The 23,600-nt window shown below is 53.6% G+C and overlaps 1 protein-coding gene across 1 annotated transcript; it reads left to right on the top strand.

The window, feature by feature from the left end:
- Positions 1-1,631: 1,631 nt before the first annotated feature.
- Positions 1,632-15,513, top strand: SCN2B (sodium voltage-gated channel beta subunit 2). The gene is made up of 4 exons (XM_003923642.2): positions 1,632-1,919; positions 9,594-9,760; positions 10,042-10,252; positions 11,243-15,513. Exons 1-4 carry the CDS (start codon positions 1,850-1,852, stop codon positions 11,440-11,442), a joined length of 648 nt encoding a protein of 215 aa, XP_003923691.1. The 5' UTR covers positions 1,632-1,849; the 3' UTR covers positions 11,443-15,513.
- Positions 15,514-23,600: the final 8,087 nt, after the last annotated feature.

Raw genomic sequence — 23,600 nt, 5'->3', positions numbered from 1 at the left:
GCACAGAGTGAATGTGCGAAATATTAGTTGCTCCTTGTTTGGTACACAACACACCCGTCACAAATGCAGGTGATCGCTTCTTGCGAATCTCGGCTCTACTTAACTGTCGCCCCAGAAGTATGGGGGTCATCTCTGCTTAGGGCCACCTTGGACTCCACCCTCTGAGTCCTCCTGCTTCTGACATTAGTTTACTTTTTTCTTCCTTCTTCAAAAGAAAAAAGTTTTAAATATACACCAAAGAAAAGAGACTATATGACCAGCCCCTTACAGGAATCTGGAGTGCATCACCAGCTAGTTTCAGCTATCAACCACAGCATCCAGTCTTGTGCTACCTATTCTTCCATCTCTTTTGTTCTTTGAATATCTTTTTTTTTTTTTTTTTTTTGAGATGGAGTCTTCCTCTGTGGCCTAGGCTGGAGTGCAGTGGTGTGATCTCAGCTCACTACAACCTCTGCCTCCCTGGTTCAAGCAATTCTCCTGCGTCAGTCCCCGAAAGCAGCTGAGATTACAGGCACACGCCACCACACCAGGCTAATTTTTGTATTTTTGGCAGAGACAGGATTTCACCATGTTGGCCAGGCTGGTCCCGAACTCCTGACCTCAGGTGATATGCCTGGCTCAGCCTCCTAAAGTGCTGGGATTACAGGTGTGAGCCACTGTGCCCGGCTTCTTTGAATATCTTAAAGCAAATCCAGTCATCATGTTATTTCACCTATAAACACACCAATGTGTGTCTTTAACAGATAAGATGTTAAAGAACAAAACCACATTTTATCACGCCCAACGAAATTAAGAATGATTCATTAATATAATCTAATATGTAGTCCAAATTTAACTTTTCTCAATGGTCTCAAAAACTTTTCTTTCCTGTTGATTTGTTCAAATCAGGTTTCTCCAAAGGCTCATGTTACATTCGATTGTAAGATCTCTTAGGTATTCTTATATCAGCCTGCTTCAACATGTTCTGTTTTCAGTGGAAACTCTAGAATGAGGAAATCATTACTTCCTGAAAATTTCTCCAACTCACCTTCCAGAACCTTTTCAATAACACAACACAAGCAGCTCCTTTTTTTTTAGGTTTTTTTTTTTTTTTTCCTTTGGAGATAGGGCCGAGGCTGGAGTGCAGTGCCGTAGCTGGGACTACAGGCATGCCACATCACGCCTGTCTAGATTTTGTATTTTTAGTAGAGATGGATTTTGCCATGTTGCCCAGGCTGGTCTTGAACTCCTGGACTCAGGCGATCCATCTGGCCTCCCAAAGTGCTGGGATTAAAAGTGTGAGCCACTGCACCAGCCTGGGGGTGTTTTTAAATGACAGAAAGTGTTCTGTCATTTAAAAGTGATCCCTTTACAGAATCTTTAAAATAAATGGATTCCTCTAATAGCTTTCTAAATCCAGCAATCATCCCAGTGAAGTCGAAACGCAGGGTTTGTATTATTTCTTATTTTAGAGGGTAAAAATTTCTGGGATTTTATTCTTTTCAAAGCGAATTTCTTGTTTTAGAGGGTAAAAATTTCTGGGATTTTGTTCTTTTCGAAGAGACTTTTTTATGCCCTCCCACCTGCTTTTTGAAATCCACCAACCACAATATTTACCCCATCCCCCTTTTCTCTCCCCACCATCTCTCTCTCTCTCCTTTACACACTCCCTCTCTCTCTCTTTTTAGCAGCAACATACAAGCCGGCCATATTAGAGAGATGGAAATAAAGCTTCCTTAATGTTGTATATGTCTTTGAAGTACATCCGTGAATTTTTTTTTTAGCATCCAACCATTCCTCCCTTGTAGTCCTCGCCCCCTCAAATCACCCTCTCCCGTAGCCCACCTGACTAACATCTCAGTCTCTGAAAATGCACAGAGATGCCTGGCTACCTCGCCCTGCCTTCAGTCTCACGGGGCTCAGTCTCTTTTTCTCTTTGGGTAAGTTAGACTCACATCTGCATGCTCCCGAGGGTTCAGAAGTGTAGCCGCAATGTGAAGAGGATGGGGGCAGGGGACAGGAAAAGAAGACCTTGCTAGTGCTTCCCTCTGTGTCCTTGGGAAGGGAGGTGCTGGGGACTGGAAGGGACGCTGCTGGGGACTGCAGAACCTTGGGACTACTTGGTCACAGAGATGTTGGGTCAGGGGATCTGAGTGTTGCTGGGGGCTGACCATTGTCAAGGAAGGTGAATCTGCTCTGGAACTTCCCTCAGTGGACCTGCGTCGGGGTGGGGCAGAGAGTGGATTGATCTGCTGTCTCTCTAGGGATTTTTGTTGTCGTTGTTGTTGCCGCAAATGTGGGGTACTAGGACTTACTGCTCCCCAAAGGGGCTTCTTTTTGGAACCTTGATCCTGGTGGATTTCAGGTATTAGGAGAGTGTGTGGGGAGCTCACGGCAGAAAGTTGAGTCTGGGTCTGGCTTCCTGGCAGTCAGTCTCACTGATCTGTTAGAACGTGTGTGGGAGTAGGTGGGAAGCGGCCTTGGGGAAGGATATCTGGGTAGGGAGGAGACCTGCTGAGGCATGCACTGACGGAGAAGGCACCTTTGGCCTGGGCCAGATGGAATGGAGGAGGGGCCAGGTACAGGGATTCAGGAAAAATTGGAACCCATGGGCTGAGCGAGGTTGTGGCCCTTTAAATCCAGCCTCAGAACTGCCCAGCCCAGTCTTGCAGACTGTCCTGTCAAGTGGCCCCAAATAGTAATTTTGTATTTGACCACTCAGAGACCTCCTGGTAAGGAGGTGGGCTAGACAGTTATTTGCAAGCCTGCTTTGTAGAGTTTCATTCTTGCTCCTAAACTTACTCATTGCTGGAGCAGCCGCTGAGAGTCAAGTCCAAGGACTGTTGATGGGAATATTCCCCACCACAGAGCCTCTCTCTTTCTGTGGCGTGATGCGCTGGGTTTGGGGTAGGATTCTAACCACAGACAGTGCGGATGCCCTGCCAGCCTGCTTTGCTGAGTTACTTGGCATATTAACATCAGAGCAGGACCTGGGTTTCAAGCCACCTTTGTCATTTATGTAATGACCACAGGCAAGTTACTCAACCCCTCTGGGCTTCAGTTCTCTTCCAGGTAAACTAAAGAATGCCTCCTTCCTGGCATGTCTGTGATCCGGTACATGGCAGGAACTCAGCAATGGCTAACTTAAGAATGCTTCTATGGGCCCACGAGCTGTGTATGTCGTTTAGCCCTCACAGCTATTGATTGAGGTAGATTCTATTACCCTCAGGTTACAGGGAGGAAACAGAGGCATAGAGGAGCTCCGTAAGTTGCCCAATAAGGTGACCTGACTACTGTAACAGGAGCTGAGATTTGAACTCCCTGTGTCTGACTTCAGCACATTCTCTTAAACATTGGATTCCACTGCCCCCAATGTTCAAGAAATGGCATTGCTGTATTAACCATACCTAATCAGAGTCTCAGGACACGCTGAAAGAGGGGGAGTTGGGCGAGTGGCGTGTTGTAAGGTGCCCCAGCTGGACAACAGGCCTCCTGCCTCAGGATGTAGGAAGTGCTTCCTGCAGGAGGGAAGCCACCTGGTGAGAGCCTTAGCTAAGTAAAGATGGAAAGGGGGTTCAGTGACCAGGACCCAGAGCCCTGGGCTAGGGCACAGTCTAGGGGAAGATGGAGCCTTGGATGAAGAGGTCTGAGTACTGGGGCTGGGAGGTGGTGGTAGGAAGAAGCGAAAGCTTCTGCAAACCTGAGTGGGAAAGGATGAAGGAGTGGAGACCTTGAACTTGAACTTGAACTTGATTCGTGCTGTGATGAAGCATGCCCCTGGCACCCCAATGCTGAGGGCTGAGTTGACAACGGAACTTTGGTGGTGTTGCAGTAGCAATGATCCCCAGGACAGAGGATGCCACAAGTGACGAGGGAGGGGACTGTGTCGGGGCTGGGCTTGCGGGAATGACCATGGAGGTGGCAAAGAGAAAGGGCAGGTGGGCAACTGGCTCTACCCCAGACAGACGCATACGAGGCTAGTTTTAGCTAGAAACAATTCAAGTGATTGGACTTCCCTCAAGTTTTTCTTGAGACTGTTGACTCCATAGTCACTGGCCTGGTTACCAAAGGTATGCATTATGTTAGGGGAGGCATAGAAAGTGGAGTCTGGGCTGAGAACACTGGCTCACACCTGTATCCCAGCTCTTTGGGAGGCTGAGGTGGGAGGACTGCTTGAGGCCAGGAGTTGGGACCAGGCTGGGCAACATAGCAAGACCCTGTTTCTACAAAAAAGAAAAAAGAAAGAAAAGAAAAAAAAAAAGAAAAATGAGTCAGGCATAGTGTCATGTGCCTCTAGTCCTAACTGCTCCAGGAGGCTGAGGTAGGAGTAGCAAGAGTTCGAAGCTGCAGTGAGCCGTGATCACACCACTGTATTGCAGCATAGGCAAAGGAGACCTGTCTCAAAAAAAAAAAAAAAAAGAAGGAAGAAAGTGAAGTCTGGTCCTCATTCTCATCCACTGCACATATCTGCTGCTTGGGGCTGCAGGGACCCAGACATGGAAAGAAAGCTGTGTTTTCTTCCTTCAGCAGACTTTACTGAGTCCTCACTCTGTATCATATACTGTCCTGAGTGCCAGGGACACCAAGATGAATAAGAATCAGTTCCTCTTGAGGAGGAACTTGAGGAAAACAAATAATAACAGGAGAACATTGTATGTACGGTAACAATAACAGCAATCATGAGAATCACAGTCGCAGCTAGCTTTTGTCCAGGCTGTGTGCTAGGCGCCGTGCCGAGCTTCATACAGGTAGTAAGTCATTGTATCCCTAAGACAGCCCTATGCAGTTGGGCTCTTATTGTCCCCTCTATTACAAATGAGGAAACAGAGTCTCTGGGAGGTTAACCATCCTGCCATTCTGCCTTCAAGTCATGTGGAAGAGATAGGAACAGGCTTGGGGTGAGGACAAGAACACCAGAGAGTCACTGAGGCTATGCCCTGTGGGCTGGGACCTGAAGGATAAGTAAGAGGGTCCCGGGGCAGGAGGGCGAATGAGCTTCCCAGCCTGAAGCAAAATATGTGCAAAGGCACGGAGGAGGGAAGGAAGGTGATGTTTTCACAAAAATCAGAACTGAGGGTCACCGGAGTGAAGGGGACCTGGGGAGACGGGGGCTGGCAGCAGATGAGGCCAGGGTATAGGTTGGTCCCAGATGGTAAAGGGCCTGGAAGCTGTGCCCAGGAGCCTGGACTCAATCCTGAAAGCAGTGGATAGGTGTTGGAGGCGAAGAGTGATGAGGGCAGGTTGCTCCTGGATGCCCAGGGATGGACTGGAGCAGCCCGGGCTGGGGAGACCCTAGAGCAGGATGGGTCTGGATGCGCAGGCGCGGACATACGGGCTGGATGCCACTCACCTGGGAGGCAGCAGCTGCCCCAGGAGACACTTTTTAGTGTCTAAACTGCCCTGTTTACACACTTTTTTTTTTTTTAACCAAGAAGAAAATAATTACCTCATGGGTTGCTGTAGAGTGGAAAGAGGAGTGAAGAAATTAACTTCCAGTCTCTGCAAGAGATAGCATTTGGCAGACGAGCAAATGTTCACCGTCTCTGCAAGGTGGGCTAGTTAGAACAGTGGATGACACCAGGCCCAAGGGGTCCAGATGTGCCTCGGAGACAGCGGGGGTGGGGAGCCGGCGATGCTGAGATCTTGGATCTAAGATCAGAAGCCACAGCCTGTGGATGGTTATTGCCCTTCTGTGAGTTGAAAGTCAAGAGACACAGGTCCCAGCCCTGGCCTCAAACGGGATGACCAGGAAGATTGTGGGTTCCCCCCCGCAACTTTATATGGAGATTCCTTTAAATGGGTCCATTCCCTGCTGGCCGGCCTGCCTGGAGTTGGACCTGCCATGTAGTCAGCAAGGGATCTGGTCCCCTGATGCCTTGGAACGGGGATCACTTCCCCACTCAGCTTCAACGCCTCGGCCCTGTCTGGAGGGGGGGGGAGGGGGGGCCTGGCTTCGGATTCAAGCTTCGCCTCTTACTAGCCGTGAACTTGGGCTCTTCCCGTAACTTCTTTGTGCTCCGTCTTCCTCATCCGGAATGTAGGAGTGCTAACAGCATTTTGTGAGCATTAAATGAGGTGATATACATAGAGTGCTTAAACAGTGCCTGGCTCGTTGTAAGCATTTTGTAAGGGTTTGTGATTATGATGAAGTCCCTTCGGTGGCCTTGGCCGTGCATTCGGGTGCTTTCCGAAGCAGGAGAGTTCATCAAGGGACCAGAGTTTTGCTCACAGCTCTGACCTTGTTTAGCCATGGTCCCTTCATGTTTAATGAGGGCCCCAGACTGGCGGAAGGTCTGAGGCCCAGCAGCCTAGAGCTGCCGGGATTCCGGTGAGGCCACAGGCTCACGTGGGGATCTTGAATTAGAGGCTAGGAACCATGACTCTGGCCTCAGCTTGTCCCTATTCTCTGCGTGTGGCTCTCATGGCCTCTCTTTCCTCACCGGTAAAACAGTGGGACTAGAGCTACGGTTTCTGATCTCAGCTCCAAGCTCTGGCTTTCTCTGCTTTGATGATCCCCCCTCTCCCCGCCCCCCGGCTCGCTCCGCAGGATGAAACTTGACGTTTGACCTCTGTGACCACTAGAGGGCACGCGTGTTCCGCCCGGTGCCTTCTGCAGTGCCTTCTGCAGTGCCGCGCTGCAGGGTGGGGAGCCGGAGCCCGCATTGCACCTCTCCGGCTGCCCCAGTCCTGCCGGCCAAAAAAGGCGCCCCCGCACTCCTCTCTATCCTGCCCTCCTCCAGGGCAGGGTGCTAGTTCCTTCGAGATGGTGGGGTTCAAGTTCTAATGTGGAGCGGAGCCCTGGGCTTGGTGTGGGGCAGAGGCCCGCACAGGGTCAGCCGGGCTTCACAGAACGCTGACTGTTTGGCCTGGGGAGCCCCTGGGAAGGTGACCGACCTTCCAAGGGAAGGGCCAGAGGGGCAGGACAGTCCTGGGATGGGAGGTAAGCTCAGGACAAGCACTGTCAGTGCCTTTCCTCAGAGCTCTGGGCCTCTGCAGATGGGGGTGCTGTTGGCATTTTCTGCACACCTCCTCCCTGGCTGGTGCGGTGCCAGATGCTTTCCGAATGGCGATGAAAGTGCAGGAGATGGAATCGGGCTTTGTTCTTCCCGGCAGGGGCCCACTCTGCCTCCTCAGTCCCAACTGCCCTGATGGGCACTTAAGCTTACACCTGGAATCCTCCGTCCTGGGCTCCTCCTCTAGAAAACGCAGATGGTGACACTTGTCTCCCAGATTGGAGGACAGGTGAGGTCCCCATCCCTACCCCCCAATCCAGGGCTGTTGCCAGTTCAGAGAATCTTCGATTCTTAATTCCTGCCACTTGCCCGGGTCGCTGCGCCCAGAGGCTGGGCTGGCAGAAGGATGCTCCAGGCAGACGTTGATTCCCTGGCGCGCAGGCTGCAGGGCTGGGGCTTCTGGGGTGGGGCCCTGCAGCTTTGTGCAAAAAAAGAAAAGAAAAGCCAGTTTGAAAAATAGGAGCCCTGCAGGTCTGGTGCTGTTGGCCAATTCCTACGGACTAGCTGGAGGGGCAGACTGCAAGGTGCCCTCAGGCCAGGCCAGAGGCTCCTCTAGAAGCCCTTCCTGTTTACAAGGCAGTTCGGGGAGAATGGAGGATAACAGCAGCTACCATTTGCTTATTTTCTGCTTATTTTCATTATCAAGACAACCCTGGGAGACGGGTGTCACTGTCTGCATTTTACAAAGGAGCAGCCCTCACTCTCCCAGCTTCCGATGCCAGAGCTGGGATTGAACCCAAGTGTGGTCGCATCCCCTTGTCTATGCTGTTCCCACATCAGCCACTAGCAGGCTGGACAGCCTCCCAGCGGCCCCCACACTCCCCAACCCTGCATCGACCTCCTATCACCCTCAGAGAGTAAACTAATTCCGCGTCCTGGCCCACAAGCCCCTATGAGAGCTGGTCCATGCCTAACCCTTGGGCCTCAAGTCTCACCATGCACCCCCTCGGTCACTCTGCTCCCTCTGCCTCAGGCACACGAATCTCCTCCCAGCCACTGGGTCTTGGCCCCTGGGAGTACCCCTGCCTGGGAGCTTGGCTCCCTCAAAACCTCAACGGGCTCACTCCCTCCCTCACTTCAGGGGGGCACAGAGCCGTCTTCGCTGCCCACCCGACATCAAACAATGCCCCTCTACCTTACCGTGGATCTCTATCTACAGTTCCATGATGTTTTTCCTTGTTGACGTCTATCCTTCTTCCCAGAATACAAGCTTCATGATGCAGTGACCCTGCCCGTCTTGTTCACAGCAGTCAGCCCCAGAGCCTAGACCAGGTGCCTGGCACACAGTCGCTGATTTATCAATGTTTGGTGAATGAGTGACTGAACGGTGCTGAATGCTGCTGTTTATCTTCCATAAAGAAAAGGAATCTTCTGAGATAAGGTTTTTGATGATACAGGCAGAGCATCTTGGACTCAGGTGAGTCCAGTGAGGTGCCTGGCACGACATTTAAGGAGGTATTTCCATGACCAGAGAGTGGATACCCCTTAAGTGTCGCGCCCCAGGCCCCTCGCTCGCCTCCCTGTAGGCTCTGTCCAGCTTAGACTATCACAGTGGGACAGGCCTTTCTCAGCTCCGGCACCAAGGGCTCCTGGCCTGTGCTGGTTTTCCTAACGGGACTCTGCAGAACCAGCAGCTCCCACCCTGCCCGCCTGTGGCAGCTCCTTGCTGTGGTGTCTCTCAGACATCTCTGAGAGGGACTCCTGTCCCTGCAGACCCATCAGTTGGTCCTTGGAATGGTGCCTCTTCTTCTGGGGCACCTCTTCCTCCATGGTTTGTCTGCCCTCTTTCCTGTCTGTCACAAGCCTGAGGAAGGTAGGGGCTGGGCTGGGCTGGGCTGGGACACAGCTTTGCTCTGTCCCCGGGATATGGAGATCGAGGCCTTCCAAATCTCCAACTGTTCTCAGACTGCTGTCCTGAGAACAGAACTGTGGGAGCCCTGCAGTTTCAGGGGAAGAGGAAGGGCTTTGGCCAAGCACAGATGTTTAGAAGTGGTGAGAATAAGGGGGAAACTGAGGCAAGCATAGTGAACCCCCTTGCCTATGGTCTTCTGCTAGCATGTGACAGAACTGGGCCAAGTGGTGAGGGGTCACCCAACAGTGGTTCTAGAAAATGCTGGGGCCATTTGGCTGCCCCTGTCTTGACAGATAGATGATGTGATGTCCCTCTCCTCCCCTACCTGCTCTGTCACCTCATTTTGCCCCAAAGACCGCATCTGGTGTCCCAAGTGCCTGCCCACTCCAGGAGTTCAAACTGGGGAGGCTGAGTGGGCTCCGGCCAGGAAGAACAAAGTCCAATTCCATGCGGCTTGCCCCTGCACTCCCAGCTACTTGGGAGGCTGAGGTGAGAGGATCACCTGAGCCCAGCAGGTGGAGGCTGCAGTGAATCATCATCGCACCACTGCACTCCAGCTTGGGCAACAGAGTGAGACCCTCTTGCAAATAACAATAACTCCTACCTCCTGACTAACTGGAGCTAAGGACCCAGTTCCCCGCCTGTAGCTCCGTGCTGCCTCATCCCCCAACACCCCCCAGGCACAGAGGGCTTGGCCCTCCCCAGCCCTTTCAGCCAGACTCCTCACCAGCTTGTGGCTTCATCTGCAGTGCCACCGGGACAGAGCATGGAGGTCACAGTACCTCCCATCCTCAACGTCCTCAATGGCTCTGATGCCCGCCTGCCCTGCACCTTCAACTCCTGCTACAAGGTAAACCACAAGCAGTTCTCCCTGAACTGGACTTACCAGCAGTGCGACAACTGCTCGGAGGAGATGGTGAGTCCTGGGCTCGAGGCGGGGCTGGGGAGGAGGCAGGAGCCCCGCAGCACGCAGCCCCCTGGTCCCACCACCGGCCCCTGCACTGGACCAGGGCCCCAGAGGACCCTGGGTGGGCTGCGTGCTCTGGAGGCTTTGACACAGGTGTGCTGCACAGCCCAGGTGTCCCCTGGAGGTAACTGCTTCTCTTCCCCAGGAAAAGAGTGGACGGGGGCATCCCCACCGTCCTGGTAGTTCCTTGCTCATCCAGCCACCCATCCTGTCCCTTGCCCCGTCCCCAGTTCCTCCAGTTCCGCATGAAGATCATTAACCTGAAGCTGGAGCGGTTTCAAGACCGCGTGGAGTTCTCGGGGAACCCCAGCAAGTACGATGTGTCCGTGATGCTGAGAAACGTGCAGCTGGAGGACAAGGGCATTTACAACTGCTACATCATGAACCCACCCGACCGCCACCGTGGCCACGGCAAGATCCACCTGGAGGTCATTATGGAAGGTGAGGGCTGGGGTGCCGGCTGCAGGGCCCTGACCTTCCCCGCCCACCTGCTCTCTGCAGCATTAGCTCAGGGCACTTTGGGGAGGCTGTGCCCTCCTGAGGGTGGGAGCAACCTTGTGCTGCATAGAAAGCATCCATTTTCTTCTCTCTTGTCCTCAAGGACCTGGGAACATGTCCCAGAGGGTCCAGCTGATGATACAGACTATGATCCTGCTCTTAAGAATGGGGTGGGGTGTGGTGGTTCACACCTGTAATCACAGCACTTTGGGAGGCTGAGGCAGGCAGATCGCTTGAGCTCAGGAGTTCGAGACTAGCCTGGGTAACATGGCAAAACCCCATCTCTACAGAAAATGCAAAAATTAGCTGGGCATGGTGGCTTGCACCTGTACTCCCAGCTACTTGGGAGGCTGAGGTGAGAGGATCACCTGAGCCCAGCAGGTCGAGGCTGCAGTGAATCATGATTGCACCACTGCACTCCAGCTTGGGCAACAGAGCAAGACCCTGTTTCAGATGACAACAGTAATAATGATAGCGATGATGGCAGCTTTCATTTATTGGGTACTTTGTGTCTCAGCCATCGGGCTAAGGTCTGTTTATGCATTATCGTTTCCTCATAAAAACCTTATGAGGGAGGTACTACTATTATCCCCATTTCATAGGTTAGAAAACTGAGGTTAGACAGGCTAAGTTACCTAAGGTCACACAATTCATAAGTTGTACAATTAGGACTCAAATTTGGGTCTGTTCGATCTTCAAGTTCACGCTTTTAAATACTTTATTATCCTACCCTCTGAGGGCTTTGGTTGTCCTGGGATTTGGGGGCCGGGACGCTTCAGGGTCAGTCACCTGGATTGCTTTTTGTCTTTGCTAAAGTCCTGTCAGTGGACGAGAGGAAAGCCAGGATGGCTCCACGCGTGCCACAGGGGAGTGGGGTGGTGGAGGAGGCCCCTTTCCCGGCCCTGGTGCTCAGTGGCTCTGCTTCCTTTCCAGAGCCCCCTGAGCGGGACTCCACCGTGGCCGTGATTGTGGGTGCCTCCGTCGGGGGCTTCCTGGCTGTGGTCATCTTGGTGCTGATGGTGGTCAAGTGCGTGAGGAGAAAAAAAGAGCAGAAGCTGAGCACAGACGACCTGAAGACTGAGGAGGAGGGCAAGACGGACGGCGAGGGCAATGCGGATGACGGCGCCAAGTAGTGGGCGGGCGGCCCTGCAGCCTCCCGCGTCCCGTCTCCTTCCAATCCGTCCTGTACAGTGACCCTGCCTGCCCGCTCTTGGTGTGCGTCCCGTGACCTAGGACCCCAGGGCCTACCTGGGGCCTCCTGAACCCCCTACTTTGTATCTCCCGCCCTGCACCAAGAGTGACCCACTCTCTTCCATCTGAGAAACCTGCCATGCTCTGGGACATGTGGGCCCTGGGGAGAGGAGAGAAGGGGCTCCCACCTGTCAGTCCCTGGGGGGAGGCAGGAGGCATGTGTGAAGGTCCCCAGAGAGAAGGGAGTGGGTGGGCAGGGGTGGAAGAGGGGGCTGCTGCCCACCTGCCCAGTGCTAGGCCTGGCAGTGGCTTCAGAGAGGACCTGGTAGGGAGAGAGGGCTTTCCTGTGCTGACGGAGCTCCCTCAGGGGGGCCTTGGCCTGGCACAGCTGTGCCCTCCCCTGCTCCCAGCCCAGAGCAGCCATTAGGCTGGAGGTGAAGATGAGTTCCTGAAACTTGGAGGGGGGCATGTTAAAGGAGTGACTGTGCATTCCAGGGCACTGAAGGAAAGCTGGGGCTGCGGGCAAAGCTGGACATTCGCCCTGGCCCAGGAGGCCATGCCGGGCCCTCGTTTCCATTGCTAGTGGCCTCCTTGGGGCTCCCATTGGCTCCTAATCCCTTGGGACTCTGGTTGAGGCCAGAACTGGAAGAGCAGCTCCAGGTAGGGGGCCGTGTTCCACGGCGGGGTACCCACCAACAGAGGCCAGTTTCAAAGTCAGCCGAGGGGCTAAGGGGTGAGCTCATGGTGAATGGAGATGGCTACAGGCTCTGTCTTCTCCATGGCGTGACTACCCTCGCCTGGGAAGGGGCAGCCAAGGCTGGGAAATGCGGAGGCCGCACACAGGGTGGGGAAGCTTTATTTGGGGCTTCAGTGAGAACTCTCCCAGTTCCCCTCAGTAGGGTTTCCACCTGGCTTTTGGCTACAGAGGGAAGGGAAAGCCTGAGGCCAGCATGAGGGAGGCCTTGGAGTCTGAGACCCCAACGTCAACCCTGTCCCATCTGCAGCCACGCTACTCGCTCCTCTCCCAACAACTCCCTTTGTGGGGACAAAAGTGGCAATTGTGGGCCAGGCCTACCTCACTTTGGGAGGCCAAGGTGGGTAGATCACCTGAGCTCAGGAGTTCAAGACCAGCCTGGCCAACATGGCAAAATCCATCTCTACTAAAAATACAAAAATTAGCTGGGCCTGGTGCATGCCTGTAATCCCAGCCACTCAGGAGGCTAAGGGAGGAGAATCGCTTGAGCCCAGGAAGCAGAGGTTGCAATAAGCCGAGATCACGCCATTGCACTCCAGCCTGGGTGACAGAGAGACTCCATCTCAAAAAAAAAAAAAGTGGCAATTGTGGGGAGCTGACCATCACTGCCATTACACTTACATTCAATGGAAATTGATTAGGCCTGAGAGAAGGAGCAAGAGACAGAAACACTGACTCTGAGAACATGACCTTGAAAGACCCTCAGAGATCAACTAGCCAAGTCACTCACTTACAGATGGGGAAACTGAGGTTCCAACAGGCAGAAACAGGGTCCTGCCCTCTTCTCTGGCTCCTCAGTCTCCAGTTTGGATCAACAGAGCCATCATTTTCCCAGTGGGAGGGGCTTCTGGGGCCTGGTCCTTGATGCGGAGAGGTGGAGGGATGGGCTCCTTTAGCCCTGCCCCTCTCCCAGGAGCCCAGCCCTTCCAACCGGGACTGAGGAAGATCAGAGGGAAGCAGGTAGGGAGGGAGCCAGAGTGTGAAGGGCGCAGCTGCTGGCAATGCCCCCATTCCCTGCTCCAGCATTTCCCAGCCTTTCCAGGAGCTCAGCCCCACCCCTGCTCAGGGAGTCAGGTGCCCAGGGAGTCAGGTGCCCAGGATAGGGAATAAGTCTGAGGAAAGGGGGTGGAGGCAGGACTGTGACAGTCTCAGGGACCAATCCCTGCCTCTGCCCCTCACATGGCCAATTTGGGGAGAGAGAAATATCATCTAGGAGATTCAGCTTAATTTGCTTCGATTTAGCAACCATTTATTGAGCATCTATTATGTGCCAGGCACGGTGCAGGGGACTGGGGATATACCTAAAGCCATAAGCATTGGGGACTGCCAGGTCAGCACCGTAGGGACCAAGATTAACTTTTTGGTGCATCTATTCCACCTCGGCAAGACGCTGCTTCCAAGGCTACAGCTGGGGAAGATGAAGAGATTCTAGAATCTGAGCCCTGGGAAGGGAGACGCAGCAGGGAAGAGGGGCGATACAACAGGCTCAAGGGTACAGAGGCCAGGCAGAGTGGGTGCGGAGTGCGGCATGGGCAAGCGGCCTGGTCACACCTGTGTGAGGTGAGTGAGTCGAGCCCATCTGGAAATGCTAAACTCATCAGCTCAGTACCTAACTGCCAATCAACACACTGCCAACAGGGGTGGGCTAAGCAACCGGGATTCCTGCCCATCCTTGAGCCTGCCAGCTGGGGGCAGAGAGGTAGGTGGTGGGCACGTCATGCCAGCTGGGACCAAGAGTGGTTGTCTACATTTCTGCAGCTTGCAGATTTTGTTTTTTTTGGTCACCCTTTAAGTGTCCTTCTCTCCCAGGATGAGTGAGGATCTGTGCTGATGTTGGGATCTTAGCTTTTTCCAGGATCCATTAACTTTTAGGGGAATTATTTGCGGGCTTTCCTAGTGTATTCTGAGAAGTTCTAACTCTCCATCAAGAAACCCAAGATTTCTGGAGTCTTTTTTTTCCCTCTGCCCTGACCAACTGGGGCCCGGGGAAAGCAATGTCTCTTCAGGGGCCTCATGGCCCCAGCAGATGGGGCTGGGTGAGGAGCCATCTCTGCCCCAGGTGCTCTGCCCTCCTATGCGTTTTCTACTGGAGCCTCTTAGAATCTCCTCCAGAGGATTCAGAGCTGCCTCCCCCAGGGCAGTGAGGTTGGGAGCAAAATGGGGCTTCTGTAAGTAGAGGTGGAAAACCAGTGAGATGTTTCCACAGCGGCCATTTCCACAGCTACCCTGCTTCCTAACTTATGCCCACAAGTTCCTCCTCTTCCTACCGTGGGGCTCGATCCCAGCTTCTGGCTGCAGGTTCCCACCACCACGCTCTGCTGGTTTCAGTCTGCTGACTCTCTCAACTGCTCCAGCCTCTCCTGCTCTCTCAGCACCTCACCCCACCCCCCATCTGTCTCTTCCTCCTAATTAAGGGCCACTGCACAGAGAGATGGGCTGGCTAACCCATGGGATTTAGCTTATAAGAACATAGCACAATTTTTCAGGACTGAAATGCCTTGAGGTGCCTTGGAACTGGCTTTGGAAATTGCTGTCTGCCTCCTGGCTATGGACTCATCACAGTTAGTTCCAGTTTATAAAAAGGAAAAGCTGATGGGATCCATATTTCTCTCTGCGAGTCACCTTGGGGAGGTTGGGCTGGTAAATATTTACAAGGTCAGGTTAAGCAGACAGATAATTGAAAATACTAGGCAGGTCCAGAAGGATAGTCCCAGGCCATAGGAATGGCTTGGTGCAGTTCACGGGTGATGAAGCGAGAAATCTCCCTTCCTACTTATGTCTGAAGGATGGGCAGCCTGTGTCTCTTGCCGCGCCTCTTGCTGGCGTCTTCCTTGACTGAAGCTTGCTGATGCACTGTACATAGTCTCTATAGGTATAGCTATATTATATATACAGATATCAAACATCGCGCCACACCCACCCCAAAAGTTACACTGTGTGTATGTGTGTGTGTGTGTGTGTGTGTGTGTGTGGACGTGTAATCACTTCTCAGTGTTTTGAGTTGATTCACCAAAGGCAAATTTTGGAATGTTCATGCACTTTGTGCACTTGGAGGGGAAAACCCAACTACTTATGCACTTTCTCGCTTGTGTGTGCTATAGAGAGGCTGGAAGGGGTGGCTGGAAGGGAGAGACACTGAGATGGCCCTCTATGACCCGACTGCTGGGGTGTATCTGCTTTTGGGAGCAGACTGACTTTCTTTTGCAATTTGTCTTATTGTTTGGGTCTGCTGGCAACAATAAACTGTCTCCCTTGAAAATCCCTCGAGTGTGGCTTTATTCAGGGGTGCAGGGCAGGGTAGGCTGCAGCTTCGCCAGAATCTTGACTGGAACCCTAGGCGCTCCTTTCCTCATGATCCCATTGGCGCTGCCCGATCTCCAGCATCTGAGGGCCTCAATGCCCCTGCCTTACAAGGGTAAGGTTGTCTATCCCACGCTTGTCAATAGATGTTTCATCATTTTGCCTTCCCCAAGCCCCTGGGGACTGCCCACTTTGGGACAGCATGGCTGAACACCTACTTCTTGGAGGGCTCTCAATTATTTTGGGGATGAAGACAACGCTGGAAGCTCCCAAGGCTGACTGTCCCACGGATGTTGGGACAGTTCTTTGCATGGGCAGACAGGCCATCCTTCCTGCTCTGTTCCCCAACAGTGGAGTAGACAGATATCTCTTTTGCCTCCTCTGGACTCAGGAAGAATGGATGCCAGCTGGTCAGAGTCTGCCCTCATGCAATTCATGGAGAAGGGTGGCTGTGGGAAGGTTCAGGCGGCTCGTGTCTCATCTACATACTGCTGGATCCTATTGACATGTGCCAAAGCAGCCCTAAGAAGTTTAGGACCAAAGGCGACCCCCTGGCTAGGGGCTCCACTGTCCCAGACAGGCCTCTTTCTCTCCTGTTCTCCATTCTTCTGCCTCTTTCCATCTCTGCTTTCCTTCCTTGCATGGCTTTCTCTCTCTCTTTCTCTCTCTCTCTCTTCTCTCTCTCTCTCTCTTCTCTCCTCTCTCTCATCTAGGAGGCTTACCAGACAAGAAAAACCTCAACGTGTGGAATGGCAAGGAGATACTTAAGTAGTTGGTTCCTACTCTTCTCTTGGTTTCCGTCTCATTTCTCTCTGCTCCCTGGTGACCCAGAGACCCTCACCAGTGGTTAGTAGTTAGAAATATGCCAAGAAGACCTAGATACTGGTGGTTCTAATGCCTTAAAGGGTGACAGCTGCCACTTGGGAGAGAAGTCAGACAGGAGGTGGTAGGGTTAAACAAAGGAACAGCCAAAGGTCCCTTGGTTTAAAAGGATGTCTATTCCTGGAGCCTCTGAGTCCTTCCAAGGATGGAGTCAGGGAGGGTGCTTCTGTCCTTAACAGACAGGAAAATCTGGGCAAGGGACATGGACTGAGAAGCAAAAGGCACCAGGTTTTCTGGTGGGTTCCTTCCAGGATGGACACAGGCCCCTGACATTCAGCCAGGCCAGCAGCATATTCCTCACTGGGCTTTTCCCCTACAACTCTTGGAAGTCACAAACTAGGCCTGGCTTCTGGGAACGCTGAAACTGGCTCAGGCATTTTCCCTAAATTTGGGTTCTTTGGCCCGGCCTGCCTGGGGCGGGGTGGAGTGATTCCGATTGCAGAATGAGCTGCCTTGGTGGGGGAAGGACTAACTCCCACCCTGGTGCTCAACATTCTTGGTCTCCTGCGCCCCTCAGTTGGGGTGGAGGCACCTGTACAAGAGCCTCCCAGTTCCCACCGGATGCCCCAAGCGTGGGATGTCCCAGTGGGATAGCCATTGGCTGCCCGTGGACGGTTGCTAGGGAATAGGAATCTGGACCAAAAGGAGTGAGGCTGACAGAGTAGATCTTTACAACAGCAGAGGTGGGAGGGCCCCCAGGAATACCTGTCAAGCCTCCTCGTTGTTCTAAAGGGGAAACTGAGAACCAGAACAGAGAAGTGACATGCCTAAGGCGACATGATGAGTCAAGCAGAGACGGGGTCTGGCATCAGACTCCAAGTCCGCTGTTCTGCCTACAGTCCACTGGTGCCAGGCCTAGTGCTCGACACAGCAGCACGCACCAGCCCAGGCCCTTCCCCTGCCCTCCCCAGCTTGGCCTGAGTTGGTGCAGAAGAGGCACTCACGCTTCCTTAAGGGCCCAGTTTTCAAAGCTGAGGTTCAGCAAGGAAAAGTGATTTGCCCAAAGTCACACAGTTGGCTAACGGCAGAGCCTGGGATAGAACCCAAGCCTCTCTTCCCCCGTTAAAGGCTTTCCCTAGGCTGACCTGATGTCCCTGTCAAGTAGGCTCATGTCCTATTAGAGGACAACTCTAGTTCCCAGAGTCCCGTTCCTATACCCCATCAGCGACGCGCCTCATGTCAGTTTCCATATGGGCCCCTTAGGCTACTTATCTCCCTCCCATCTTGCAAGCATGGAAGGTAGTGTCAAAACATCTTCAGGTGACAGGAGCCTGGGGTAGTGTCTGGTGGGTGCAGGTTGGGCAACTAGACACAGGACAGGAGGGCAGGCCCCCACTAGGTCTCCTGGCCTTCTTCATTGGCTCTTACGGGCTCGGAAGGTCCACACGGGAAGGGCTCTCAGATTCCTATTCCCTAGCAACCGTCCACGGGCAGCCAATGGCTATCCCACTGGGACATCCCACGCTTGGGGCATCCGGTGGGAACTGGGAGGCTCTTGTACAGGTGCCTCCACCCCAACTGAGGGGCGCAGGAGACCAAGAATGTTGAGCACCAGGGTGGGAGTTAGTCCTTCCCCCACCAAGGCAGCTCATTCTGCAATCGAAATCACTCCACCCTCTGCAGGAACTATTTTCAGAGAGCCCTGGTGGCACGGCCCTCAACTCTTCCTACAGAATCGCACCCTGAAACCCACTATGTTCTAGTAATTCCTGGCTGCCTGCTACCTTGCTGATGTCCAGAGTGCCAGCTACCTCTTCGGACAGGCTCCGGCAGCCCAGTGGATGAGGGCCTGGGGAAGGAAACCTTGCTGAGAACCACATCCTGGCATCCTGACATGGCACACAGACTTGGTAGGGGGAGGTCAGCGGAGCCTAGCCTAGGGGAAAAGGGAGCAAGGCCCCAGGGAAGAGGTGACAGGAATAGATGTGTTGGGGTGGGGGAGTGGGTGGCCTGGTATGGCAACTTTTTCTTTTCTCTGGCAACAATGACCTTGAGGTCTAGCAGGTGCTGGGGAAGGAGGGGCAAGTGGGCACCAGGCACTCAGCTTGGCTACTTGGGATTCCATGAGCGGGGCTTTCCCCTAGGGCCCTGGCAAAGTCACCTCTATCCTAACCGCAGTTGCCTCTGCTTCTCAAGTGGGACAAATTCCCAGTAAACAGGTGGCAAAGGGACTAGGAACTATTTGCCCCAACAGAATGAGTGTTCTTCCTGTGGGCAAATGGGCAGAAGAGGAGGGTGTGTTCAGCCAGGAGGGGAAGTGTGCATCACAGCTGTTGACCGATAGAGTGGCCCAGGCTGTAGCCTCAGGGACAGGGATTAGAGTTGTCCCATTCTGTCCCAAGGCAAGACATTAGGACTGGCAGGCAGAGACAGATATTGATTCAGTGTAAATCAGAGCTTTGCAGAGGGTTGAGTTTTTGAGGTAATGAGATCCCCATCCCGGAAGGCATTTAAGCATAGCTTACGGGTGTTGTTGAGAAGATTCATATATCAGGGTATACTTTTAGATGGCCTTTACGGTTTCTGATAGTGGCCCTCTGCAGTCCTCATTTTAGGACTCAAATGACTGAAGTTGGGTAGAAGTCTTGCTTGCCCGATGGTAAGGATAACACAAAACAGGCAAATGTGCACAGATGTCTGGCCACCTGCCTTCTTACTCAGCTGTGGTCTTCCCCAGGGCCCCCTCTATACCCTCGAACCACTTTACCTGATTCTTATCTGATTTATCAATGGTAGGGGTGTGGGGGGTGTTGGTGAGCCTCTCTGTACAGTGAGAAATATGCTGGGAGAGGGTGGAAATTTGAAACCACGTGACCTTGGGGAGCTTCTTTCCAAAGATGAGGTCAAGTCTAACTTGCCTTCCTGGCGTCCTGACGTGGCACATGGACTCTGTCAGGGGAGGTCAGCGGAGCCTAGCCTAGGGGAAAAGGGAGCAAGGACCCGGGGAAGAGGTGATAGGAAAAGATGCGCCTTCCTAGGCCCGCCAGCCAGGGCAGAAACCCCTGTCTTTCCAGTCAAGACTGTCGATGGAAGATAAAAGTCCTCCCTGCCTCCCTCTCCCCCAGCTTTGCCAAATCTGTCAACATCTCCCACCCTCCCCCATAGCATGCTCACACCCATGCAGCCCGTCCACTGGAGCTAAGCCTGCTGGAAGGGCTGCGGGGTGGATTTCATGTCCATCCTGAACTTGAAGGGGATTGAGGAAGGTGGGTATGGGACTCTTGGCTAGATCATTAAGAAGAGCCGCTATTTACCCAGGCTGTTTACAGTGGCTGGTGCTGACCTAGGTATTCAGGTATTCGATGGATATCAGCTTACTTCATTCTGAGGGCAACCCCCACCCAGATGCATTCTTTTCTCATTTTTACACACGAGGAAACAAAGTTCTGCAGTACTGTAAGTATGTGTACAAACGAGGTGGCACAGCTAGGCAACAGCAGAGCCAAATGCACACTTAGAGCCTGGTGAGGCCAAAGCCATCACACGACACCAGGAGAAAGGACAGTGAACTGGGCTCTTGCAGATCAAGCACTTGGGGGTGGGGGAAGGGTGGCATCATGGACAATATAAGGGCAGAGGCGTTTAGGAGCAGAGGCCATGTTTTCCCACTGGGCCCCTCCTGCCCACCCCTACATGGCCTGGCCTTTGACCCCACAGCCTGTGCAAACAGCCGCAGCCTCTGCTGGCCACCTTCTCTCCTCTCCTGGCTTCTCGCTCCGCGCCCTTCCTGCCGAAAGCCTGTGTATCTTCTGCTTCACCTACTGGCCAGTTGTCTCCCCGTCTGTCCCTTTCAGCCTGAGCCACATTCCAACTTCTTTAAGTTGCCCTCAACTCAGGAAGATTCTCCTCTGCTCCCATGCTTCTTCTCTTCCTCTCCTCCGCCCCCCACCTTCCCTGCCACATTTCCTCTCCTGGTCCACATCCTCCCTCTCCCCTCACTTTACAAGACTCACCGCTCCCACACTAAAATGCTCCTAATGCATGAGACTGGAGCATCCGGGGAATCCTGCCGGGTACTCCATGCTATGCTGTGCTCCTAGCTTGGTCAGTCTGTCTCAGGTGCCCATTGCAGAATCAGGGCCAGGTCTAGTGGTCCAGGAGGGCACCTGGCCATTCAGCTGACAAGGCAGTCCTGTGAGCGGCAGGCTGCAATGAACGACAAACCTTCCCAAAATCCCCAGCCCTCAGCCCTCCCGAGCCACCATCCTCCCTTGATGGGTGGGTGGGGAGCCACGGTGACCCATGAAGCAGAGAAAGAAATATAGCTCTGGGGTGTTGGGTAGGGGACTGACCCCTGCCCGGGGGCTTCAAATTCCACCCCAGTGTGGCCTATAGTAAAGAGATGTCCAGGACTCACCCCTTCTTGGAGCTACTGCCCGGGAAGTGCATGCCTGCCCCTGGAAGTGGGCACACACCCTCTCCAGCTTGGGACTGTCTGGTGAGCAGCTTCTGGTCAGGGAATTTCAGCTTCCTCCTCCCTCTGCTCTCCTCCTTCCAATGAGCTCATCTGCTGGGGCTCCCTACCCCCCTTAGCCTGAAAGGATGTTTGGACAGAACCTGGCAGAAAACAGAAACAGAGGACGGGAGGGATGGCTGGAGGAGGTGGCTGCCTACCTTCCTCTGCCCGGAGCCCCTAGAAAGCAGAGAGGAGTGAGAAGAAGTGAACGACTCTCCTCGGGGGAAGGGTTCAGAAAGAGTTTCTCTTTACTCCAACTCGCTGGTGTGAGGTGGACTCTGTGTGGTCTTCCTGGCTGGACTGCGGGTTAGTTTGGTGCATGCTGTCCTGTTAACCCCCTCGGCACCTGCCAGACTTCAGTGGATGCTGAGACTCTGGCTGGAGGCAAGCCGGTGCTCTGAGCTGGAGGGAGGGAGTGGTGAGTAGGGAAGGGTAGAGAGCAGACCTTGGTGCAGCAGAAGGAAGCTCCCCAAAGTTTGTCAGGGTAGTGTCCACCCAATCCCAGCCCAAGACAGCAGGATTTGTGGACATTCTAAGTTAGCGCAAGGGGTGAATCTCCTGCCTGCAGAGACCGGGGTTCTGTTTAAAACCAGAGGGTAGCTCGGGGTAGGCGAGGGGCAGATGCAGCTCTTGGTGTTGCTCTGGAGAGGAGCTGTGAAGTGGGTGTGTGGGGGGGGAGGGGGACTCCCTGCAGAGCCCGTTGTCCTCCAGCTCCAAGAGCCGAGTCAGCGCCGCACCGAGCTCCCTCCTTTACCTGCAATGCCCCTACAGGAGCGCGAGGGTTTATGGGGAAGGAGGAGGGAGAAGGAGGCAGGCGGGCAAGGGCAATAGGGGAGCCAGAGTGGGAGGAGGCTCCCTGCCAGGCTCTTGTTACTTAGGAGGAACTCCTCTCAAAAGAACGCTGGAGACCTCCTCGGAGCTCTCTGTTGCCCTTCCTCCCCTGCACAGGGTCTCGGTGGCTTTCTGAGAACTGGCAGGACAGGAAGCCTTCCACATACCCACCCTCCTTATCTGAAGAAGATGATCCAGCTCCAGGGGTGAATGCCATCCAGTTGTCAGCGCAGCTCCGGGGAGGCTGGCAGCTGGAACTCGGCCCCATTCCTACCCACCCCACTCCCCCTGGGGAACACTGACTCTTCTCCAGTCTGGCCCCTCCTGGAAAGCAGGCACCCACCCTCCTTCCTAGCTCCAATCTAGCTCCCTGGGAGGGCAAGGAGGAGGAGGCCGTCAGTTGCCAGGTCCCAGAGGATTTTTGTTGGGCTAACTGCTTCAAAAAACCGTACATGAATTCCCAAAGAAACAGTCTCCTTCCTCTGAAATCTAGGCCTGTCTCCTGCAGCCTGAGAGCGGGCAGTCCTCTCACAGCTCCGTGGCACGGGGCCCAATCTGCCTCTGCATCTTTGAAAACTTGCTCTTCAATGTATTTTTGAGCTAGGCCACCCAGGAGCGGCATGTGCATTACCCCACCACCAGGAATCTGGCTTGTCCAGCCACTGCTGGGGACTGTGTCCCCAGACACCACCCCTGCCCTCTCCCAAGGGACAGGAGCCAAGGTATGGTATCTGTTTCTTCCTGTGCCTACCCAGCGACTGGGGACTCTTGAGCTGGGTGAAGAGGTGCTACAAGGAGGGAGGGGGGGCGGCTGGAAAAGATAATTTTCAAAAGGTAAGAGAGAAGGAGCTCTGGTCTTTTGACACCCTTCACTCCTGGCGGCCTCAGTAGGAGCCTCTGAGCTAGATCAATGGACAAGGTTTTTGAGAATTTTTGAGGAAAGTGCTCTATAAATGTAAAAATCCTCTAGCCCTTAAGCTAATGCATTTCCCAAGCACTCTTTCGGCCCAGCGGTGGAGCCCTCCTGGAGTTCTTTAGAGGAAAGCTGTGGTGTAGACTGGGGAAATGAAGTAACGGGGGAGGTTCTGACCCTGACATTAGTGGTCACTTTCTAGGTGACCTCAGGTTACACATTCTACCTCTCTGAGCCTCTTTGCTGATCTCTAAGGCATGGGGGTTTCCTAAGGACCCTTCAAACTCTAGGAATGGTGAGGCAGCAGGGAAACGGGGAGAGGGCACTGAGGACACTGGCCACCTTTTCCCGTCACCAGGATCTAAAGATATCCCTGCAGCTCTGAGCTCTGTCCCTCTCCTCCTCCTGCTCTGGGCAGGGGTCATTTCCTTCCCTTTGGCTCACCTCCTCTCTCACCTCAGTCTAGGGCTCTGAGAAACATGACCCCTGCTGTAAAAATAAAGTGGTCAGTGTGTGCCTGGCCCTGCTGATCTAGTGCAAGGACGTCCTGGGGGAAGGGTCAGCCTGAGAACCTAGAGACAGAGTTGGGAGGCTTAGCCTCTGGGCCCATAGACCTCTTTAAGTTCAAATGTACTGAGTGCCTAGCAGTCTGCTAAGCACTTTTACATGCAATAATATCTTATTCGCTTTTTTTTTTTTTCTTTTTTTTTTTTTTATATGGAGTCTTGTCCTGTCACCCAGGCTGCAGTGCAGTAGTGCAGACTCGGCTCACTGCAACCTCCGCCTCCTGGGTTCAAACGATTCTCCTGCCTCAGCCTCCCGAGGAGCTGGGATTACAGGTGCATGCCACTACGTCTGGCTAATTTTTTGTATTTTTAAATATTTTGTATTTCACCGTGTTAGCCAAGCTGGTCTTGAGCTCCTGATCTCATGATTTGCCTGCCTTGGCCTCCTAAAGTGCTTG

Source organism: Saimiri boliviensis, chromosome 6, assembly GCF_048565385.1.
Source record: "Saimiri boliviensis isolate mSaiBol1 chromosome 6, mSaiBol1.pri, whole genome shotgun sequence".
Classification (NCBI taxonomy): Eukaryota; Metazoa; Chordata; class Mammalia; order Primates; family Cebidae; genus Saimiri; species Saimiri boliviensis.
Note: the sequence above shows the minus strand (reverse complement) of the source record. Positions and strands in the feature narration are given on the sequence as shown.